This window comes from Geotrypetes seraphini, chromosome 8 (assembly GCF_902459505.1).
Source record: "Geotrypetes seraphini chromosome 8, aGeoSer1.1, whole genome shotgun sequence".
Taxonomy (NCBI): Eukaryota; Metazoa; Chordata; class Amphibia; order Gymnophiona; family Dermophiidae; genus Geotrypetes; species Geotrypetes seraphini.
The window spans coordinates 125,185,693-125,208,135 of NC_047091.1; the positions used below are offsets into that span (position 1 = coordinate 125,185,693).

General features: G+C 44.3%; 1 protein-coding gene across 1 annotated transcript in view; it reads left to right on the forward strand.

The window, feature by feature from the left end:
- Window positions 1-16,330, forward strand: part of FAM174C (family with sequence similarity 174 member C) — a 45,426-nt gene extending 29,096 nt beyond the window's left edge. The window contains exons 2-3 of the mRNA XM_033954566.1: window positions 11,023-11,139; window positions 14,087-16,330. Coding sequence (XP_033810457.1) covers window positions 11,023-11,139; window positions 14,087-14,090 — 121 coding nt within the window. The 3' untranslated portion in view covers window positions 14,091-16,330. The remainder of the gene's footprint in view (window positions 1-11,022; window positions 11,140-14,086) is intronic.
- The last annotated feature ends 6,113 nt before the right edge of the window (window positions 16,331-22,443 follow it).

Sequence of the window (22,443 nt, forward strand, 5' to 3'; positions counted from 1 at the left end):
CCTCTTCTCTCTCAACACGACTGGCTATGTTCCCTGGACCTCAAGGAGGCCTACACTCACATCTCCATCAATCAGACTTCTCGCCGCTACCTGCGTTTCCAGGTACACCACCTTCACTATCAGTACAAGGTGCTTCCCTTTGGCCTCGCCTCATCTCCCAGGGTATTCACCAAGTGCCTGATAGTGGTAGCGGCCTTCCTCAGATCTCACAACCTCCAAGTGTTCCCCTACTTGGACGATTGGTTGGTGAAAGCACCGTCGCCTCAACTTGTGCTACAGGCTACTCATCACACCATCTCTCTCCTCCATCTCTTGGGGTTCGAGATCAACTACCCCAAGTCGCATCTGCTTCCCACCCAGCGACTTCAATTCATCGGAGCTGTTCTGGACACCACTCTAATGAGGGCTTTTCTTCCCTCCGATCGTCAGTGGACCCTGCTCCATCTCTGTCGTCAGGTCCTCATGCATCCCACCATTCCTGCCCGACAAATGATGGTCCTCCTGGGCCACATGGCATCGACAGTTCATGTCCTTCCTCTGGCACGCCTCCATCTCCGGACACCTCAATGGACTCTCGCCAACCAATGGTCACAAACGACGGATCTTCTTTCTCATCCCATCTCTGTGACATCATCTCTTCAGCAATCTCTCCAATGGTGGTTGAACTCCTCAAATCTTTCCAGGGGTCTACTCTTTCATCTGCCCCCTCACTCCATGACCATCACCACAGATGCCTCCCCCTATGCGTGGGGAGCCCATCTAGGGGATCTACGCACCCAGGGTCTTTGGACCCCACAAGAGCGTCAGCATCACATCAATTTCCTGGAACTCAGAGCCATGTTCTACGCTCTCAAAGCGTTCCAGCATCTTCTCTGCCCCCAGGTTCTTCTCCTGTGCACAGACAATCAAGTCGCCATGTACTACATAAACAAACAAGGCGGCACCGGATCTCGCCTCCTTTGCCTCGAGGCCCTACGCATCTGGACCTGGGCCACGGCCCGCAATCTTTTCCTCAAGGCGGTCTATATCCAGGGCGAACAGAACTCCCTGGCCGACAATCTCAGCCGCATACTTCAACCTCACGAGTGGACACTGGATCCTCCAACACTCCACTCCATCTTTGCTCGATGGGGCACTCCGCAGGTGGACCTCTTTGCAGCACCTCACAATCATCAGCTGCCCCAATTCTGTTCAAGACTCTTCTCTCCTCATCGTCTGGCACCAGATGCATTCCTGCTCGATTGGAAGGATCGGTTCCTGTATGCCTTCCCTCCACTTCCTCTGATGTTGCGGACCTTGTTCAAGCTCCGCAGGGACAGGGCCACCATGATTCTCATCGCCCCTCGGTGGCCACGACAACACTGGTTCTCCCTCCTGCTCCAACTCAGCTCCAGGGAGCCCATTCCTCTTCCTGTGTTTCCTACTCTACTTACACAGCAGCATCAATCTCTACTACATCCCAATCTGTCTTCGCTCCACCTGACAGCTTGGTTTCTCTCGGGCTGACCTCTCCAGAGAATCTATCTCAGCCTGTCCGTCTCATTTTGGACGCCTCCAGGAAACCGGCCACCCTCCAATGTTACCATCAGAAGTGGACCAGGTTCTCCTCCTGGTGTCTACGGCATCATCAGGATCCCACCTCTTTGGCGGTGGAATCTGTACTGGACTATTTGCTCTCTCTGTCCAATGCTGGTCTCAAATCTACCTCCATCAGAGTCCACCTCAGTGCCATCACTGCATTTCACGAGCCTATCCTCGGAAAACCTCTCACGGCTCATCCTCTGGTTTCCCGGTTCATGAGAGGTCTCTTCAATGTCAAACCGCCTCTGAAGCCTCCTCCTGTCGTCTGGGACCTGAATGTGGTTTTATCAGCTCTCATGAAACCTCCTTTTGAGCCTCTTGCCTCAACTTCGCTCAAATTCCTTACCTGGAAGGTGCTTTTCCTGATTGCCATCACCTCTGCCAGGAGGGTTAGTGAGCTGCATGCACTGGTCGCTGATCCACCTTTCACTGTTTTTCACCATGACAAGGTGGTCCTGCGCACCCATCCTAAATTTCTTCCTAAGGTGGTCTCAGCTTTTCACCTCAACCAGTCCATTGTGTTGCCTGTCTTTTTCCCTAAGCCCCATTCCCATCCTGGGGAACAGGCGCTGCACACGCTGGATTGTAAGCGTGCCCTAGCCTACTATCTTGACCGTACCAGGGCTCACCGCTCCTCTCCTCAGCTTTTTTTGTCATTCGACCCTAACCGTATGGGTCATCCTGTCTCCAAACGAACGCTTTCCAATTGGCTTGCTGCCTGTATTGCGTTCTGCTATGCTCGGGCCGGTCTGTCACTGGAAGGTGCTGTCACGGCACACAGAGTCCGAGCTATGGCTGCTTCTGTGGCTTTCCTCCGCTCCACGCCCATCGAGGAAATCTGCAAGGCGGCCACTTGGTCCTCAGTTCACACGTTCACTACTCACTACTGTCTGGATGCCTTCTCCAGACGGGATGGACACTTCGGCCAATCTGTGTTACAAAATTTATTTTCCTAATGGCCAACCATCCCTCCTCCCTCTTTGTTAGCTTGGAGGTCACCCATGCGTTAAGAATATGCTGCCTGCTTGTCCTGGGATAAAGCACAGTTACTTACCGTAACAGGTGTTATCCAGGGACAGCAGGCAGATATTCTTACGTCCCACCCACCTCCCCGGGTTGGCTTCTTAGCTGGCTTATCCTAACTGGGGACCACGCACTCCTCCGTCGGGCGGGAAGGCACTCGCGCACGCGCGGTGCGGCCAACTAGAAACTTCTAGTTAAAAAGGTCCGTACCGAGGGCTCCGTCGGTGACGTCACCCATGCGTTAAGAATATCTGCCTGCTGTCCCTGGATAACACCTGTTACGGTAAGTAACTGTGCTTTTTAGCGCAGGGAGCCTATGAGCATCGAGAGCAGCGCAGGGCATTCAATGCATTTCCCTGTGCTAAAAACTGCTATTGCGATTTAGCAAAAAGGGAGAGGGTATATTTGTCTGTTTTTGTATAGTTGTTCCTGAGGTGACATTGCATAAAGTCATCTGCCTTGACCTCTTTGAAAACCCGCGGAATATAAATAATAATTAACATTTTCTCTGCGTACAGTATGCTTTGTATTTTTTTAAATTTTATTGTTGGTAGATCATTTTGACTTGGTCATTTTAAAAGGAAGTCATATTGAGCATTGGAAAATAATAATAATAATAAACTAATAAAAATAGTACACATTTAGGGCTCCTTTTACTAATTTGCAATAGTGGTTTTAGCATGCGCTTAGCATGCGCGCTAGACGCTAATGCCAGCATTGAGCTGGCATTAGTTTTCCCGCATAGTGCGGGGGTTTGCGTGCTCTAAAAATGCTAGCGCGCCTTAGTAAAAGAGGGGGTTAATTTTCCCCACCACCAAATTTCCCCATCCCACCCCACCCGGCTTCTTTTTCATGCCACCCGACTGGAAAAAATTTCTGGGGAGAACACTGTAATGCTACAGCAGTCGCTTTTGTTCCGGTGGTTCCCGGTTTCTCAGGGCTCCAATTATTTGGTAGGCTCCTCATGCATCGCTCTGTATGATTTGGTGGCTCAGCGAGATTTCTCTTTTCAAAGGCATGCCTCGGTCTTTGCTGGACTAGCTCAGGGCCACCAAACATCACGGGCTGTCGGGTTGGGGGGCTCGGTGCCTTCCATCCTCAGCTCCAGGAGTCTGGTCTTAAGAGGCGACTCAGTACTTGTTCATTCTTCTACTCTTGAGCATGCTCAGGCTACCTTTCTGGAGCTTCAGACCATTCTTCCGGAATGCCGCTGAGGGTCCTTTCAGTCAGTATTATGATGGGGGTATTTCTCTACAGCTTGGGCAGTAGGTGATGTACTCAGTTGCCAGGTACAGTTGTTGTTCTACTTCAATGGGTGGACCCTCATCTTCTCTTCTGTTGACAGATCATTTTAAGGGTCAGGAAAAGAGTTTGGATAGGCTTTCTCTCCGCAAAATCTGAGCATGGCCCATTTATTGTATGTTACAGTGTACAGCACTGTGCACGCTCTAGAAAGTGTAAACATTAGTAATAGTGAAATCTTCTACATCCTGGCTATTGGGAATTTTGGCTCAGGCGTTCCAGCTCTTTTTATGGACGTGAGATCTCCTGGAACTAGACCTCATGGCCTCGTCTCACAATTCAATGCTTCCTAGCTTCTTCGATGGGCACAGGGAGTGGGAGTTAGAGGGGGTAACAGCGTGGCTTCTTTCTCACCTCTGGTTTCTCTTTTTCAGTGTTTTCCCCTGGCTGATGATGGCTTGGATTTGCCATCTCAAGCTCGCTTTCCGGGCACAGTATTTGTAGAATCTCTGGCTTGTCTGCGCCATCCTTGCTATGCAGATCTGATGAGTCTTTCTACAGCCAGACTAAGACGTTTCCTGGTATATCCGGATTTGCTCACCTAGGGTCCGATCAACATGGATATTCGTACTACTTTGGTATTACGACCTAGCTTTTGAGAAGTCATGACTGACGTGTAAGGGTTATGCGAAGCAGGTTGTTTCTTCTCTTTATCCAGGCGCTACAGACGTCTTCACCTGTGGCTTCTGCTTCCTTTTGGAGGTTTTTCCTTTCTTGGATACTTCTCATTTGCACCCTTCTAGAGTTCCTTTTTGGCACAGGTGTATTGCCAAGGGCTTAGTGTTCAATTCCTTTCAGCTTCAAGTTCCATTCTTAGCTTGTTACAAGGGCTAGGTATATTGCTCTTCGATTACTTCTCAGCTTCATGTAGTTCAGTTCCTAAACGGAGTACGGTATATTTGTACACCTCTTAGAAAGCCCTGTCCAGAGTACAATCTTCAGGTACTTCTTCGCAGTTTACCGAAGGCTTCATTTCCTCCTTGTGCCGTTGAACACGCGGTTTCTTGTGGCCATGGCTTCGGCTCTGCAGTTTTCCAAGTTGCAGGCCTTGTTCAGCGGGGATTCCTATTTCTGATTTCCAAAATCTGGGGTATCAGTTCGGACGGTACCACAATTCTTTCTAAGGAGGTGTCATCCTTTCTTTTATGACACGCTCACTTTTCCTTCCTTCTTCCTGGGAGGAGAAATGGGGGGACGTGCTTCTATTCGCTGCATTTTTTGAAAGTGCGTAGCGTTCTCCGTGAGCAAGGTTTCTAATGACTTTTAGTTGTTTAGATCACAGTTCTTCAACCGCCAGTCCGCAGGAAATTTTTGCCGGTCTGCGTAGGGCCGGCAAGATTGACTTACTTCAATTTCCTGCCAGTCCGCGCAGGGCCGGCAAGATCAACATGTGAAGCGTGCGCTGGGCCGGAAAGATCTTGGGGAGCCTCCGACAGTGGCTTTCTCCCCTCTCTGCAGCTCTCCTTTACTTCCCAGCGCAGCGATTAATGAAGGCAGCCTTGGGGCTTTTGCTGAGTCGCGGCTGCCTCTGATGATGCAACTTCCTCTTTCCTCAGAGGCGGCGCGACCCAACAAAGGACCCGAGGCTGCCTTCATGAATCGCTGCGCTGGGAAGTAAGAAGAGCTGCTGGGAGGGGAGAAAACCACTATCAGAGTCTGGGAAGCTGCTGGGCAAGGAAAAAAAGGGACAGCTGCTACTGGAGAGGGAGAAGGAGAGATACTTCTGGGAGGGGAGGGGAGGAGGTAAAGGAATCTGGGAAGCTGCTGGGCAAGGAAAAAAAAGGGACAGCTGCTACTGGAGAGGGAGAAGGAGAGATGCTTCTGGGAGGGGAGGAGGGAAAGGAATCTGGGAAGCTGCTGGGCAAGGAAAAAAAGGGAAAGATGCTACTGGAGAGGGAGAAGGAGAGATGCTGCTGGGAGGGGAGGGAAGAGAATTACTGCTGGACAGGAGGAGGAGGGAAGGGAGAATGAAAAAAGGAAGGAAACAGCTGGCAGAGAGATTAGAGGAGGGGAAGGGGAGACAGGCATGAGAAAGTAGAGAGATTGATGATAGGAAGGGGTCAGCAGAAAAATAAGCAGAGAGGGACAACGATGATAGATCTGGTGTAGGAGAGATAAAAATGAAGAGAGCAATGAAGCTGGAATGAATCATGTAAAAAGGAGAGAGGGGTTCAAGCTGGATGGAAAGGGGAGAGGGGCATAGAAAGAAGACAGATACCATATGGAAGGGGGAGAGGACAGACAGTGGATGGAAGGGGCAGATGCTGGATTGAAGAGACAGAGAGGGCAGACGCTGGAAGGAAGAGAGTGAAAAGAAGATTGAAAGTAGAAACCAGAGACGACAAAAGGTAGAAAAAAATAATTTTATTTCTATTTTGTGATTAGAATATATCAGATTTGAAATATATATCCTGCTAGAGCTGGTGTTAAACATAACTGGGGACTGCAAAACCCAGGAAGTGCTTCTTTAGCTTCCAGCTGGCTTAGGACGCTCTCTGACCAGGGGACAGTTGCTCTAGTTGCACTCCCCTAAAACTATTCCTGTCATGTGTGACTGCATGATATTAGCATTCTGTTAGCATGATATTTCTGTGTAGCATTCTGTAATAATTTGGCTTGTTCAATTTTCTTGATAGTAGAGGGGATATATGTGCAGGGGAGGGGAGACAGGGGTTTTGTTGATCCTTGCTCTGAATTATTTGTATTTATAAAATGACAATTGTACAGAATATTGTTTCTTTTTATACTTTAATAAAATACATTCAATATAAAATCATAACTGAGGCTTGTGTGGATGGGATCAGATGATTTGTGGGGACCGAGCTCGCGGAGATGGGGCGGAAACGGGGTTTTTAAATTTTAGTCCTAGTAGTTTGTCGGTCCACAAAATAATTCTTTTTTTTCTGCCAGTCCACGGGTGTAAAAAGGTTGAAGAACACTGTTTAGATCACCTTTTTGTATTCTTCAAGGGACGCCTCAAACATATGGCGGTGTCCAAAGCCTCCATCGCTTGATGGGTCCAGGAGGACATTCTTTACGCTTGCTTGATGGCAGGGAAGCGGTTGGCGAAAGAACTTCATGACCATTCCATCAGAGTGATGGCTACTTCTTGGACTCGGTCCAGAGGTTTTTTCCTTGGAGGAGTTTTGTCTCGCGGCTACTTGGTCTTCCGAGAGTGCTTTCTCTCAGCAATACTGGTTGGATGTGGGGGCGCATGCGGTAGATGCGTTTAGTGCGTCGGTTGTTGCGGAGGCGGCGTTTGCTTCCCACCCAGATTGAGGATTGCTTTGCTACATCCCATTGGTCTCTGGATTGCTAGGGAAGGAAAAATTATGTTCTTACCTGTTAATTTTCTTTCCCTTAGATGCAGCAGATGAATCCAGAGCCCCACCCTTTCTGGATATTGTCTGTCGGTTTTTTCTTTTGCAACTTTCGAAGTTTGTTATTATTGAGGGTTGTATTCTGTATTATTGCCTTTTGAGATTTGTTATGGGAAAGAAGTTTTTTTTATTTTTTTCCATGCTATGCCTATTGATGGTTACGGATGCTTAGGCAAGGAGCTATACTGGAGATACAGGAGGAGTGCCAGCCAATGGGACCACCTGTTAATCAGTTTCTCTATCTCCGCCTGCTGGTAGATGTGTGCTATCCCATTGGTCTCTGGATTCATCTGCTGCGTCTAAGGGAAAGAAAATTAACAGGTAAGAACATAATTTATCCCTCTTATTCCTTACCTTCTCAGCTACTACTTTTGAGAACCAAAGCGGCCTTCTTTTCCTTTTCCTTTTACTTACTTGCCTCACAAAAAGGTTTGTCACCCTTACAATTACTCCTTTCAGTTTTGCCCACTGCATTTCCACTCCTTCCAGACGTTCCCATCCAGACAATTCCTTGGCGTAATCCCCCATCCGAACAAAGTTAGTTTTTTAAAAAGTGTAGAGCCTTTGCTTTTGAATGAGCCCACTCTATACCCATCTTAATATTAAACCATACCATGCAGTAGTCACTGGATGCCAGATGATCACCCACTGTAACATCAGAAACACTTTCCCCATTTGTAAGCATTAAGTCCAGTATTATCTCATCCCTCATGAGTTCCATTACTAACTACTGGAATAGTTTCTTGTAGAGAATCCAGAGTCTCAGTACTTCTAGAAGACCTCGCAATAGAGATACCCCAGTCAGCATCCAGCACGTTAAAATCACCTATTAGCAAAACTTCCCCTTTTTTAGATAGATTCTAAATGTCTATGAAGGAGGCCTGTATATCACACCAATGTAAATATATTCACCATTCCCAAATTGATCCACAGTGCCTCTTCTTTGCCCTGCAGATCCTGCAATTGTGTGGCTTTAATATGATCTTTAACATCTAAGATAATAATACCCTTAGAGCACATGCGCACTTCAATTTTTGTGGCTCTGTGCGTCCGTCGCTCTGTGGTCGGCAGAGAAATGTTGCAAAGTATGGCGCATGTGCGGCGCATGTGCACATTGGGAGCCGACATCGGGGAGAGAAAGAGGCGGCGGCGACCAAGCTATGGAGCTAGGGGAGGGAAGGCCACAACTATTGCTGCTCCGTGGTCGCACAGCCCTCCTCTGCTTCCACTCTACCCTCTGGGTGAATTTCCAGGTCGAGGATGAGGATTTGTTGGAGGCTGGTGGCGCTGCTGCAGAGGGGGTGGGATGGGCTGGGGGGGGCGGTCAAAGGAAGGGGAGCGGGGCGCAGGCAGGAAACGGGAGAGAGGGAAGGAAAGGGACAGATAAGACAGCGGCCAAGGAGAGAGAGAGAGAGAAAGAGATAGAAAGACAGACAGCGGCCAAAGAGAGAGAGAGAGACAGAAAGACACACAGGCAGCAGCCAAGTAAAGAGAGAAAGAGACAGGCACATAAACAGCGGCCAAGGAAAAAGAGAGAGAAAAAGACAGAAACATACATAGACAGCAGCCAAGGAGAGAAAGAAATAGAAAGAAAGAAAGACAGACAGACACACAGACAGCAGCCAAGAAGATAGAGAGACAGACAGCGGCCAACGAGAGAGAAAGAGACAGAAAGACAGACAGAAAGACACACAGCGGCCAATGAGAGAGAGAGAAAGAGACAGAAAGGCACATAAACAGTGGCCAAGGTGAAAGAGACAGAAACATACACAGACAGCAGCCAAGGAGAGAAAGAAATAGAAAGACAGACAGACACACAGACAGCGGCCAAGGAGATAGAGAGACAGACAGCGGCCAACGAGAGAGAAAGAGACAGAAAGACAGACAGGCACACAGCGGCCAATGAGAGAGAGAGAAAGAGACAGAAAGGCACATAAACAGTGGCCAAGGAGAAAGAGACAGAAACATACACAGACAGTGGCCAAGGAGAGAGAGAGAGAAAGAAGGGAAGAGACAGAAAGACAGACACACACCGGTCAATGAGAGAGAGAAAGAGACAGAAAGGCACATAAACAGCGGCCAAGGAGAAAGCGAGAGAAAAAGACAGAAACATACACAGACAACAGCCAAAGAGAGAAAGAGATAGAAAGACAGACAGACACACAGACAGTGGCCAAGGAGAGAGAGAGAGAAAGAGACAGAAAGACAGACAGACACACAGACAGCGGCCAAAGAGAGAGCCAGACAGACACACAGAAAGACAGACAGCGGCTAAGGAGAGAGGGAGAGACAGAAAGACAGGCAGACAGAAGCCAAGGAGAGAAAGAGACAGAAAGAAAGACACACACAGAGAGTGACAGAGGGAGACACACAGAAAGACAGTGGCCAAGGAGAGAGGGAGAGACAGAAAGACACACAGACAAGAAAAGGGAGAGACAAAGAAAGAAAGACAGGCAGACAGCGGCCAAAGGGAGAGAGAGACAGAAAGAAAAACAGCGGCCATTGAGAGAGAGACAAAGAAAGAAAGACAGACACACATCTATTCTAGCACCCGTTAATGTAACGGGCTTAAAGACTAGTGTTATATAACGCTACTCCCCCTCCTTTCCTTCCTACCGTCTTTCCTGAACAGATTATAGCCCGGTATAACTACATCCCTGTCATAGTTTTGTGTGAACCACATCTCCATGATTGCCACTATTTCCAACTCATCTTCTTCCATCACAGCTTCTAGATCCAGAATCTTGTTTCCCATTCTTCGAACATGTTTTCTGTGCAGGACCCTGCGTTGTGGAATGCCTTACCTCTGTCGCTGCGCCAATTGAATATGCTCTGGTATTTTAGAAAGGGGGTGAAAACTGTGCTGTTCGAGCGGAGTTTATTTTTTTTTTGGTGGTGTTTTTTATTTTTTTTGGAGCAAGCCATATGACAGTTTGAGTTGGATCAGTTCTTTTTATGCTGGGGGGGTTTTCTGCTGTTTTGTATTTTTTACTGTGATTTTGTATGTGATTATTGTTTCTCAAACTCAGGGCTCCAACTTGCCCAATTCAGTCCCAAATCCTCTGTTATCTCGGAATGCCCTAGCCACATATCCACCTTGGAGATTTTTTTCCCTATATTAAAGTTCGATTGGATGCTACCTTTGGATCAAATGTCAGTATTAAGAATTTTAAAAAATTCAAAAGAAACTGAGCAAGATAAAGATGCAGTCAAGACCACAGAATCCTGAGCAGGGCAGCCGCAAGATCCAGCCAAAGAGCATAGGATCCAGTCAGACTGAAGCAGCAGGGCAGATTGGAGTCCTGCATCTAAGGCAGCAGAGGCTCCTGGCTGAGCAGAAGCTGGATTCTGTGCAGACTTGATTGTAGAAGTTGTAGAATCATCCAACTTTTACCAGGCTCTGTATCTTAGGGGATTGCATTGTGAGAGTACAGAGATGTGTATTTTTAAGTGAGGGATACTTTTAGTACATCAATGGACGATACTATGATAGATTTTATGATCTTGTTAAGCATAATGCTTCTAGATTATTGATTGTATTTTTCCTAGAATACTGTTCTAGACTCTTCTAATTGTAATCTGTTTTGAATCTTCATTGGCAAATAGCGGAATATAAAAATTGTAACAGGATTAGTTAAGCTGTTGAACATGGAACATTCTGCAATTGCTCTTGTATGTGTTTTTACCAGCAGTGCTTTTTTTTTTTTTTTCATTCACTGGGTTCATGTTATTTCAGGTTTAAGCGACCTCAGAAGAAAAAATATGGACTACTTTCGGATTCTGATGACAACATGGAGATGAGATCGGAGGACAGTGAAGAAGAGGCAGTGTTTGAAGCCCGAAATCTAAGAAGGTAAACTGCTTTCTGCTATTACTACTACTATTATTTCTATAGTGCTACCAGACATATGCAGCACTGTACAGAATTACAAAGAAAAAGACAGTCCCTGCTCGAAAGAGCTTACAATCTAAACAGCCAAGACAGACAAACAGGATTTCATGGATACAGTTAAGGGGAACATTAATCTGCTGGCTTGGTTGGTGGGCAGTGGGGAGTAGAGTTATGGATTGAAGGCTATATCAAAAAGGTGGGTTTCTGGATCCTGTTTTGCTTCCTGATATCTTGTGATAGTTGTTGGAAAGTGTACTGGAGGCTGCATTGGAACTTTATGGGGAAGCACTGAAGGGGGGGAAGTACTAGAATTAAACATAGGAGCCAACTTTGTGTGTGTGTGTGGCTGCTGCTTGACAGGGGGAGCAGGGAAGGGGTGCTGCTGGACAGGGGGGAGATAAAAGGAAGGTAGAAGAGCTACTGCTGGACAGGGGGAGCAGGAAAGGGGGTGGTGGTGGACAGCCAAGGAGAGAGAGAGAGAGACACAGAAAGAGACAGAAAGCAGCCAAGTAGAGAGAAAGAAAGAAAGACAGACACACACATCTATTCTAGCACCTGTTAATGTAACGGGCTTAAAGACGTGTGTGTGTGTGTATGTATGTATCTATCATCTATCTATCTTCTTCTAATCATTCTATCTATCGATACCGTATTTTTCGCTCCATATGATGCACTTTTTTCCACCCAAAATTGGTTGGAAATGTCAGTGTCTTATACAGCGAAGATACAAATTTTTACCACCACCCCTCCCCCGTACCTTTTAAAAACACCACCCATCCGCCCTGTCATACCTTTTTAAAAACACTCTTATAGCCTGGTGGTCCAGCGTGTATTGGCATTGGCAGAAGCCAGCTTTCTGTGTTGATGCCTGGGCCCTTCCCACTTCCTGAATGTCTGCCGTCAGGCTATAAAAGTGTTTTTAAAAGGGGAGGGCGGGGGAGTGTTTTTAAAAGATAAAATGGGGTGCGGGGAGGGTGCTTCTTAAAGATATGGGGGGTCTAACTTCCCTCTGGTTTGGGGTTTTTCTCCTTGGTGAGCTGGCAGGGGTTTTTTGACAGCCTGGTTGCTTCCCCCTAGTTAAACAAAACATTTTCTCTCTCTTTTTCTAGGGTTTGGTTTTGGGTGAGTAGTTGATGTGGGGGGTTTATTAGTTGCAGTTTGCTTGCTAGGTTGACAGGAGGAGGATACTAAGTGGTTGTGCTTTATTCCCTTTTCTTTCTGGGCCTATCAGACACAAGGGCCTTGGGCTATTTATTAGTTCCTTTCTGCTGGTATTGTTTGGGGTTGTTTGGAGGGGGGCACCAAGGGGAGGTGTAATGTAATACTTGATGATGTGGATGAGTTTCTTTGTTCACAGCTATTGCTTATTTCTTTGTTCAATTGCTGCTTGTTACCTATTGTTGTCTTTACTCCTATCAATAAAAATGATTTATACATAAAAGGTATGGGGGGTGGGGGTGTTTTTAAAAGGTACGGGGGATTTAAAAAGGTACTGGAGGGGCAGAGTGCAGAGCCTGGCAGGGATGGGGTACAGGGTGCAGTCTGGCAGGGAGTGAGGGGGACTGGGTTTAGAGCCTCCGTGGAAAACAGAGAACTGAGGAGACGTGTTCCCTCCACTGGGCGGGAAGGCATGTGCTGTGCGGCAGTCGTAAACTTTCTAAAAGTTCTACAGGCAAGTCTGCTTGCAAATCTGTCCGTATCTGGGCTCTGTGGATGACGTCACCCACATGTTGAGAATAGGCTGCCTGCTTGTTCTGGGATAAAAATATTTATCCTGCTGTCCTTGGATAACACCTACTAGAGGCTGAGTAACTGCTTTATGAAAGAGAAATGCTCCACCATTAAGAAAAGGACAACAGCTTTGGAAGAGGATATCACAATGTGCCCTTATTTTCCCTCCAACTTACATCTTTTACACAGCACCTTTTGTTTAAATATCACTCACTACTTCAATTACGTTTTTAGGGCTAGATGCACAAAACTCCTGTGCTGTCCCTCTACAGTATTGGAGAAACAGTGGTCTTTTTTTAGTGACTAGCGCTCCACACAAACAGCTCGCAAATTATATGCACACTGTTAGTATTGAGCATTTGTTGCTAATGGGGGTCAGAACTTCCTGGTACATGGCCACAAGAGTGTGCTTCTCTAAGCATGTCCAAGGAACCCCATCTTACCTAAAAAATAAATAAGTAAATAAAACTCTCTGGTCCAGTGAACCCCTGCCTGGCCCAACTAAATCTCCCCTTCCCCCAGACAAAAGAGAGAATCTATGGTAGTCCAGTGGACCAGACCTGACTCTAATCCCCACCTGAACAGCACTACCCTCCGAACTAAAGAAGTGATCCAAATACTCCCATCCTTATCTTTCGTAGCAGCAGGAGCGATGCCTACTCCCTCCTGCCTCAGGTCTTGCCTCTTCAAAATGGTGGTGCCCTGTCCCTGCCCAGTGCATCCTGGGATGCATTGGGAAGGGGCTAAACACCATATAAGGAAAATTTTATATTTTTGGTTGGGGTTGAGTGGGGTCCACTGGACCATAGATTTTTGGGCTTGCAAGGATGGGAAACTGGTCCACTGGCCCATCAGGGATTTTTCATTTTGTTTGGGGGGGTACTTTGACTTGCCTGTCAGTTCCTGTGCCAATCAGCGCTCGGATACTGACAGGAAAGTCAAGATGGGGGCTCCATTGACAGCTCTTGGTAGTTTTATAGGGGTTTTGTGCAGCTTGTGATTCTGGGCTTTGCAAGGGCTAATTTTAATACTAACAAGCTCATTAGCATTGGCCTCAGGATACTGTGTCATTTAGACTAGATAAAACCATTTAAAATGAAATGTTGCCAGCATGGTGGGCTTTGTGCATCTGCCCCTTCATAAGCAGAAATTCACTAGGTGTTATTTTTTCTTTTAGGTGAAGATGTGGCTGCATCTGTATGCTGAATTAACCGAGGAAGGAAGAGTTGCACCCATGGAAGCTTCAATACTATTTGTGTGTGCATTTTTGTGATTCAAAAAGACTACTAATGAATCATACACTGTTTCCTAAAAGGAAGCAGCACCTTTTCCTTACAGAAGGTTGTTAAGAGAATGAGAAGTAGCGTTATCTACAGAACCTTCTCACAGATGGGCTTTAGCAGTTTTTCATATTTTATGGATTTTAGAAGTCTCCATTCCTATTGTTAAGTGGACCAGTGACATTTGGTACAGTTACGTATAGCCCTAAATAGAAGGCATGGGGAGTAACCTGCACAGAGCAGTAGTTAAATCCTAACCACCTTACTGGACAGACTGGATGGGCTATTTTGGTCTTTATCTGCTTCCATTTACTATGCCAGTATGTATTATAATTGCCACAAGTCTGTTGTATTTCTTGCTTCTTTCTGGCAGAACTTCATTTGCTTCTTGTTATATTTTGAAAGTGTTTTTTTAAAGCTGTTCTTCTTTGGTTTTGGTATTTAGTTCTTTTACAATATTGCCTTAGCTGCTGTCTGCTAGAAATGGAAGTACCATTTTCTGTCCTGCTCTTTGAGTTGGCTTAGTAATCCCACACACAAAAGAGGAAGAAAGGTACTGAATTACATTTTGTGTGTAGTATCTGCAACAGTATTTACAATCCTCAATAGATCACTGAGGGCCAGATTCTCAAAACTTAAGGTTGCCTTTGATGCAGTTGCTAAACCGGTTCCAGCCATTTTAGCGTGCACGTATTTTAGCGGTGGATTATCAAAACGGCTTACCATGGTTTTTCCGAGCTTCCTAGGAGTCTCCGATTCTGACATGCAAATGGGCTCATCAGTATTTAAACAAGCACTCTGGGCCATTCTTCATCTTCGTTGAGTGATTCTCCAAGCGCAGCGGCAGCTTTTGGTGACCAAAAATTAGCGACTAGTCTGAGGGTTCTGGTACTGTGCAAAGCGCATCTTTGGCGTGTGTATTGACTGTGGTTCATAGGGGAAATAAAATTACATGATTCACATAAATTTTTGGGGGAGGGAATCAAAAGCACACTTCTTAAGCGTGTGTATTGTAGCCGTGTCTTATGTGTTTCTGGCTGTGGTTCATTATAAAATATGACATTAAAAACAAATTTCAAGATTTACATAAATTATAGTAGTTTTAGGGGGAGAAAAGGCATGTCTTATGCACGCTTATTGAAGGCCGACGTTGCATCTCCCCCCCCTCCCTTCATCCATTAGCTCTGGCATGCCTTTGATTGACACACCACTTACGGTGTTGCTTTTCCCGGTACATACGCCCATTTATGCCTCATTTGTGGTGTATTGTGCGCATGTGCCAATCACTATCACCGGCGACTCATCTCCTGTAAATTTTGCGAACCTTCGCTACTCTCTGCCAACCTCATTTGCATGCACAGTTTTTTGAGAATTACTCACCTTTTTGAAATCGCTACAATAATGATTGCGACAGTGACCCATCAATTTTTACTGCAAAGTTTTGATTATCTGGCCCTGAGTTGGTATTTTGTGTGCGTTTGTGAGTGCACATTTGCAAACAAAGATCTCTTAAAAATATGCTTAAAAAAAAGCATAGCTAGAATTTGATCTGTTTTTGTTGGTCTTGGGGTAACCCAAGATTGTCTTGTCTGAGGCAAGGATAATAATGCTAGTGGAAGTTTTTTTTTTAATTTTGTTCCCATATCATGATAGATATTCAAATACTATTCCTAGAAATGCAGCAGGTGATTCCCTCTACTCTCTCAACCCATCTCAAGTACTTCATTTTGATAATCATGTTTCAAAGGGCACTTGGGTTTATGCACCAGTGTTGGAGATGAGTTGGCATTACCTATATTTTTCTTAATTATTCTTTAATACTGCAGAAAGCAACACAGCTGTTTTGATTGTTGTCGACTGTGCTAGTTGCTTAATTCTTGTGCCAGGTGTCTTATCAAGGACCATAGGAATTTGATGAAATTCCATTTAAATTTTCAAATGTTATGATTAGGATGCATGAATAATGAGATCATATTGCTGTTACTGGACCTGGTAGATTAGCAGTTCCATTTTTGGCTGTTTTGATAGCTGTGATAATAGACATTGGTTCTGTGGATGAATCTAGTTAAAGAAAGACTTGGATTCTTCAAGCCAAAAATAACATTGATCTTCTCTTTAAATAAAAATTCCTTTTTTTTTTACATTGTGGTTTTCTGAGTTGGGGTTGGTGGGGGTGCTATCAGTATTTTTTTAACTGTTGCTGTTTCTGGCATTGTGCCCACATATTCAGTGCCAGGGCATGTCTGGGCACTGACATTAAATACCTGAGTTTCTGTGGCTGGCTATTTCTTACCTTGGTTAAGTGTTGCTATTCAGTACTTATCTACTTAAGAGAAACCAGATAAAGGTAGGACTAGTTTTATGTGGTCTGATTTGTCCAGTTAACTTAGTGCCAGAATTCAGCACTTAACTGCCTAAGTGAAATCAGACAAATCAGACCACATAAACTAGTCCTACCTTTGCTTTCACTTAGGTGGTTAAATGTTGAATCTTGGCACTTCATCGCATAAGTGCCGACTCTGCCCCTGGATCACCCACAAAATTGCCAGCTATTCTTCAGCGGTTAGTGTTGATATTCAATGACACTAACAGGTTAAGTGCCACAGAATATCAGCAGATAGGCCCACACAAGTGATTTTTTTTCAGGTTAAATGCTTTGAATATAGATCCTTCTATTTTTAACAATATACATCTAATATATTTAAGACTAAGTTTTCCAAAAAAATAAAGTTTTTAAAATTTATTTTTTAGGATTTAGCTTGCACCTTTTTTCAATAGTAGCTGAAGGTGAGTTATGTTCAGGTACATTGAGGTGCATTTTTGAAAGAGGCCAAATAAGAATTGGGATCTTCCACTCCTAATGTCCAGAAAAGCATCCATCTTGCTGCCATTTCGAACAAGGAAAACATCAAGATTTCCTGTTCAAAAATACATGAGAATGCTCAAAGTGAAGAGCCATTTTCTAAAATAAAATGTCCAAATTATGAATGCCAAAAAACAGGGATGAGGACATCTGGCAGTATTTGTACAAAATTGGCCTCACCAATGGCCCTGTAGAGCAGAGGAGCAGCCTAGTGGTCAGTGCAGTGGATTTTAATCCAGGGCCCTCCAGTGACAGGAAAATATACCTACTGTACCTGAACATACAGTATCCTCGGGCTTGCAGGTATCTTAATATTTAAGTATAATAGGTATATTTGTATAGGTATAGGTGTTTCTGGAGGGCTCACAATTTGTTTAACTATCTTTATTCTCAATGCAGTGCAGAAGAACAAATAGCAGCAGACAGCAAATCAATACAAGCTTTCAGTTAAACACAGTAATGTAAGTGTCCCTGCATTGACTGATAATAAGAACTACCGTATTTGCCGGCGTATAAGACGACTTTTCAGTACCTTAAAATCCTCCCCAAAGTCGGGGGTCGTCTTATACGCCGGGTACTGTTTACATGCCCTTACTTTACATGCCCTAACATCTCCTTCCTTACCTCCTTACGGTGCTTACGGTACTAGTAAACCTGCCGGGACATCAGCGGGGCCATGGCGGGACATCAGTGTGACAAGGGTGCCAGCTCCTTCATCCTGCGCAGCGGGAAGCAGCGGCGCTCTGGCCCCACCCCTTTTCTCTTTACTACGTCTCTCACACATGCGGCCGTGTGTGGAGTCTAGCCCTTAAGGAAGTTGCGGGGGCGAACAGGAGGCTTTTGAAGGCTTTTAAAGGGAAACTGTCATGCCAGCAAACTTGCTAGGGACTTGCCCGGCACTTGCTCTCTCCCTCTATGTGTTATCTTCCTTCTATCATTGACAGTTTCAGTTTGGTTAACAGTTTAGAAAACAAATAGCATGGCAGCTCCCATGGGTTTATTGTTCTATTCAGCTTTAGTGAATTAATTAAAATTGTTGAAATAAATTCTGATGTTCTTTTAAGTTTTATTTGTTGTGCAGAAGGTGTGCGGAAGAAGGGGTAGTCTTATATGGCGAGTATATAACAAACTCTATATTTTAACTGTAAAAGTTGGGGGGTCGTCTTATACGCCGGCAAATACGGTATATAAAAAAGAGAATTTCCTTTACGTTGTCACCCCACCCCTGAACCCTGCCCCTCCCTCCAAGATGACTAAAAACAGTATGTGAGTATGATTCAAACCAATCCTCCAATTTCAGGGCTCAGCTGTGGAAACTTACTTGTCAAATGTAATTAGATAGGTAGAATGCACCCTGGTGGGACAAGTCTGTAAATATGGGTCTACGATTTAAGGAAAAAAAATTATTTTCTTCTGTGGAAATCCATTGAAAACCTTTCCATACTCAAGAATTAATGAATTTGATTTCTCTATAACATGAGACTGGGGTGTGTTCCCTGATCCAACAGAGCATCAGACACCTCTTTGCAATCGATATAGCCTTCCATAAGAATAGGCTAGAAACACCTGTACCCTTAACAATGTCTGACATAATTCAGAAGACAATTTTGAGGTGAGGCGTGTCATTGATGATTATATAATCAGTCCAGGTAGGTCCAAAGTTAGTTCCAAAAAGCTTGTATGGGTTGATAGCAATGCTTCCTCTAAGGAGTGGCTGAATGCATGCAAATTTTTTTTTCATTTAAGCAACAAGTTCTAAAATCCAACAATTTTTGATCCCAGTATTAGCAATTCATTTCTCTCTATAAAGCACAAAGACCATTACACCTATGTTAATTGATTTAATAATAATAATAATTTATTTTTATATACCACCATACCTGAGAGTTCTAGGCGGTTCACAACAGTTAAGCATAGTACAAACAATGCAAATCGTTTGAGATTCAATAGATTAAGTGCATACAATATAAAAAGAAATACAGTGGTGCCTCACACAACGAACTTAATCCGTTCCAGGAGCAAGTTTGTTATGTGAAACGTTCGTTGTGTGAAACGCGTTTTCCCATAAGAATACATGTAAAACAAAATAATTCGTTCTGCAGCCCTGTTTTCCCATAAGAATACATGTCCCTACATTTCCCTCCCTCCACCTCACCTTATATGCAGAGTTTGCCAGCTTTCTTTTTCACCCAGCCGCACGCTTTCAAAAAGCTGTGCACGCGCAGCTGCTGAAGTTGATCAATGTTCTCCTCTCCTGCAACTTCCGGTTTCCGGTTGCGTCAGAGGAGAAGATTGAACAACAGAGCATGCGCGCATGTGCTGCTCTTTGAAAGTGTGTGGCTGGCCGAAAAAGAAAGCCGGAAAACTCGGCATCTAAGGTAAGGTGGAGGGAGATGATGGAACACTGCATTCAGACAGGAGGGTGCTGCTGTTCCCGGCTCACATTAGGAAGCGGCGAGAGTAGTTCCGCCCCCCCCCCCCGGGCCCCTCGGGCGACTTCGTTGTGTGAAACGAAGTTCGTTATAGGGAGCAAGACAAAAAGTTCGTTATGCGCAGCGTTCGCTGTACGAGGTGTCCGTTATGCGAGGCACCACTGTACATACAATGTAGGAAGGATACAACAATGTTAAAATAGAGTAAAAAGTTAAAAGAAGTAAGATACATTTAGAACCCAACCTGTTAAATAATTGAGTTTTTATCTGTTTTTTTAAATCAAGATAAGAAGAAGCTTCTAACACAGTTTTGGCCAGCCATAAATTCAGTTTGGTCGCCTGAAAAGAAAAAGTTCTCTCAAGGAACCTTTTATAATGACATAATTTTATTGAGGGATATGCAAACAAGTGTATTCTTCGAGAACTCTTGTTAGTATAACTCAAAGTAAAATGAGGAGTAAGATAACATGCCAAATACCGTTTTGTAGCAAATGCAAGAAAACTTATTTTTATTAATAATAATAATTGATTTAGTTTAGTTTAACTAATTTTTTATAGTTTTAATTTTGTTTGAAAGTCAGGTCAGTATTTTTGTGAGCGACCATGAAATGACCAAGTAAAATGTATGAGCAATTGCTCACATGCTCTACTTAGAAGGATCATAGATTGATGGTCCAGATGCAATGTTTATATGAGACCTCCTGCAGGTCCTATTTAAGAAAGGCTCCATCTGTAGGGAAATCCATCTTTTTGGCTCTTGTCAGATGGATGTACATTCATGTGAGGGATTTATAATGTTAAGTCCTGGAGCTGCGCACTTTTCTGCCAATCGAGGGCCTTCTCATAAACTATTGAATAGGCTGTCTGATGTATAGTTTTGAAAATCTCTACTCCATCTCATTACAATTAGGGTTAAAGCGACAGCATATTCTCACAAATGGGTGACATCATCCATGGAGCCTGGTGTGGACATTATGAAAAGTGAACTGTTACTTTAAGTTTTAAGAAACTTCACGACTACCTGCACCGCGCATGCATGACTGCCTCCCGCCCACCAAGGCTCGTGGCACCTCCGTTCTTCATTTTACGCAGAGCGAAGGAAAGTACTGTTTGGCTGGACTTAACAGTCTGTTTGCCTTCTCGCTTTCATGAACTTTTGTTTTTATTTTTTGTTTTAATTTTCATGACAAGTTCAATTTTGATGAAGTAATTTATTCCCTCTGTCAAGATTTTTGACGGGTTTTTAAAAGTATGGAAAGTGTCAGCGGTCTATTTTGGCTGCAGATTCCCATAAATTGTGTCTATATTGTTTAGGCCCTGAACACAAAATAGTCTTGTTCTCACTGTTCAACTTTAAAAATCCGCTCTCTTAAAGCCTGTCGTGTTCAACAAGAGCAGTTATTCGGTGCTGCCATGGATGTAGCCAAATCTTCACAGGCGTCAACATCAAAGACTTCAACATTGGCTTCGACATCGATATTACAAGAGATTCCAGCATTAGGGAAGCCAGTTAAGAAGCCACCCACTTCCAAATAAGAGTCGCAGGTCTCTACAGCATTGAGTCCCTTGATGCAAACTAAACAATGATGCCACTGCTCTCCAGCTTCACTGATTGTCTCTTCTACAAGGTGTGCATCCTCACCAAGGTCACCCACTCCTAGTCAACCTGCTGCACCGATGGTACCAGCTGTTGAGCCATCAATACCAGTGCCTTCTTTTAGGGAGAAACTTGAGTTTTTGCAGAGGGAGCTTGATATATTTAAATTGCACTGCATGACGGTGCTAGGATCAACTCTCTCAGTACCGGCCTAGCTTGAGCATAGCGTTACAAGGCCTCAAGGTACTGCTGTCAGCTATCCATTGGAGGATCGAACTCCTCAAGGATCTCCTGTGAGACTGTCGTTCCATTTCTTGATTATATTCAAGACATCAATCTTACCACTGATGTTCTCACCAGTGCTCCTCGTTGAAGCATCACTCTTCTGCTTCAAAGTATTGACACTCTTCTGCAGACAAACAACCTCAAGATATCATCACTCCTCATCACATCGATTCATGTTTCAAAGTGTAAGAGGGACTCTCATTGGTCTTCCTCAGATCGGTACCGAAAATGTCTCAAATCTTCTCGTAGACAATCGTTCTCATCGATGCACAGTGTCTCCAAGCCTTCTATATGATTCAGATTATGTTCCGATTTAGTCAGTTCACCTACTTTATCTGCACCCGAGTCTTATGGCATTCCTTTGGAACAGTCGGCAGAAAAAACACCTCCTGGGGGAAAATCTCCTTCAGAAAGACTTTCTTTTACCAGATACATTAGGCAAAGTCCTACCTGTCAACTGGACGCTGAAAATGATCTCAGTGCGGAGTACTTTGAGGCCCTGGACTATGATGAACCTCCCAAAGAACTCCTCAAGTTACAGTTACATGGCATTCTGAAAGAGACACTTGGGAAACGCCTTTAACAATTACGATAGCTCAAGAGAACTTGATTCCTTATGCAGGATCATTTCTTGTCCAGGGTTTGATAAGCCACAGCTTCAACATCAATAATTAGTGGTGGAATCAACCCTTAAAAAAATCTTCCATTGCAAAAGCTTATACCTCAGCAACCCCAGGGCGTGAAGGCTGTACTTGTCACCTTTATCAGAATTCCATCCTGGCGAGCAGGATTCTAAATTATTACTACTAATAATAATCAGTTTATATACCATAGGTCCGTGAAGTTCTATGCGGTTTATAATAATTAAAAATTACAATTAAAAGAGAAATTAGATAGAATTAAAAAGCCAAAGATTAAAAGAATACTATAATGATCTAAATAGTCCATTTTAAAATCTTTGCTAATTAACTGCCTAAATATTTCGTAAACAGATATGTCTTTAAGTGTCTCCTAAATTCCAGATAGGAGTTAGAAAGCATAAGCATAATCCTTACCCCATAATGCTACTTGATATGA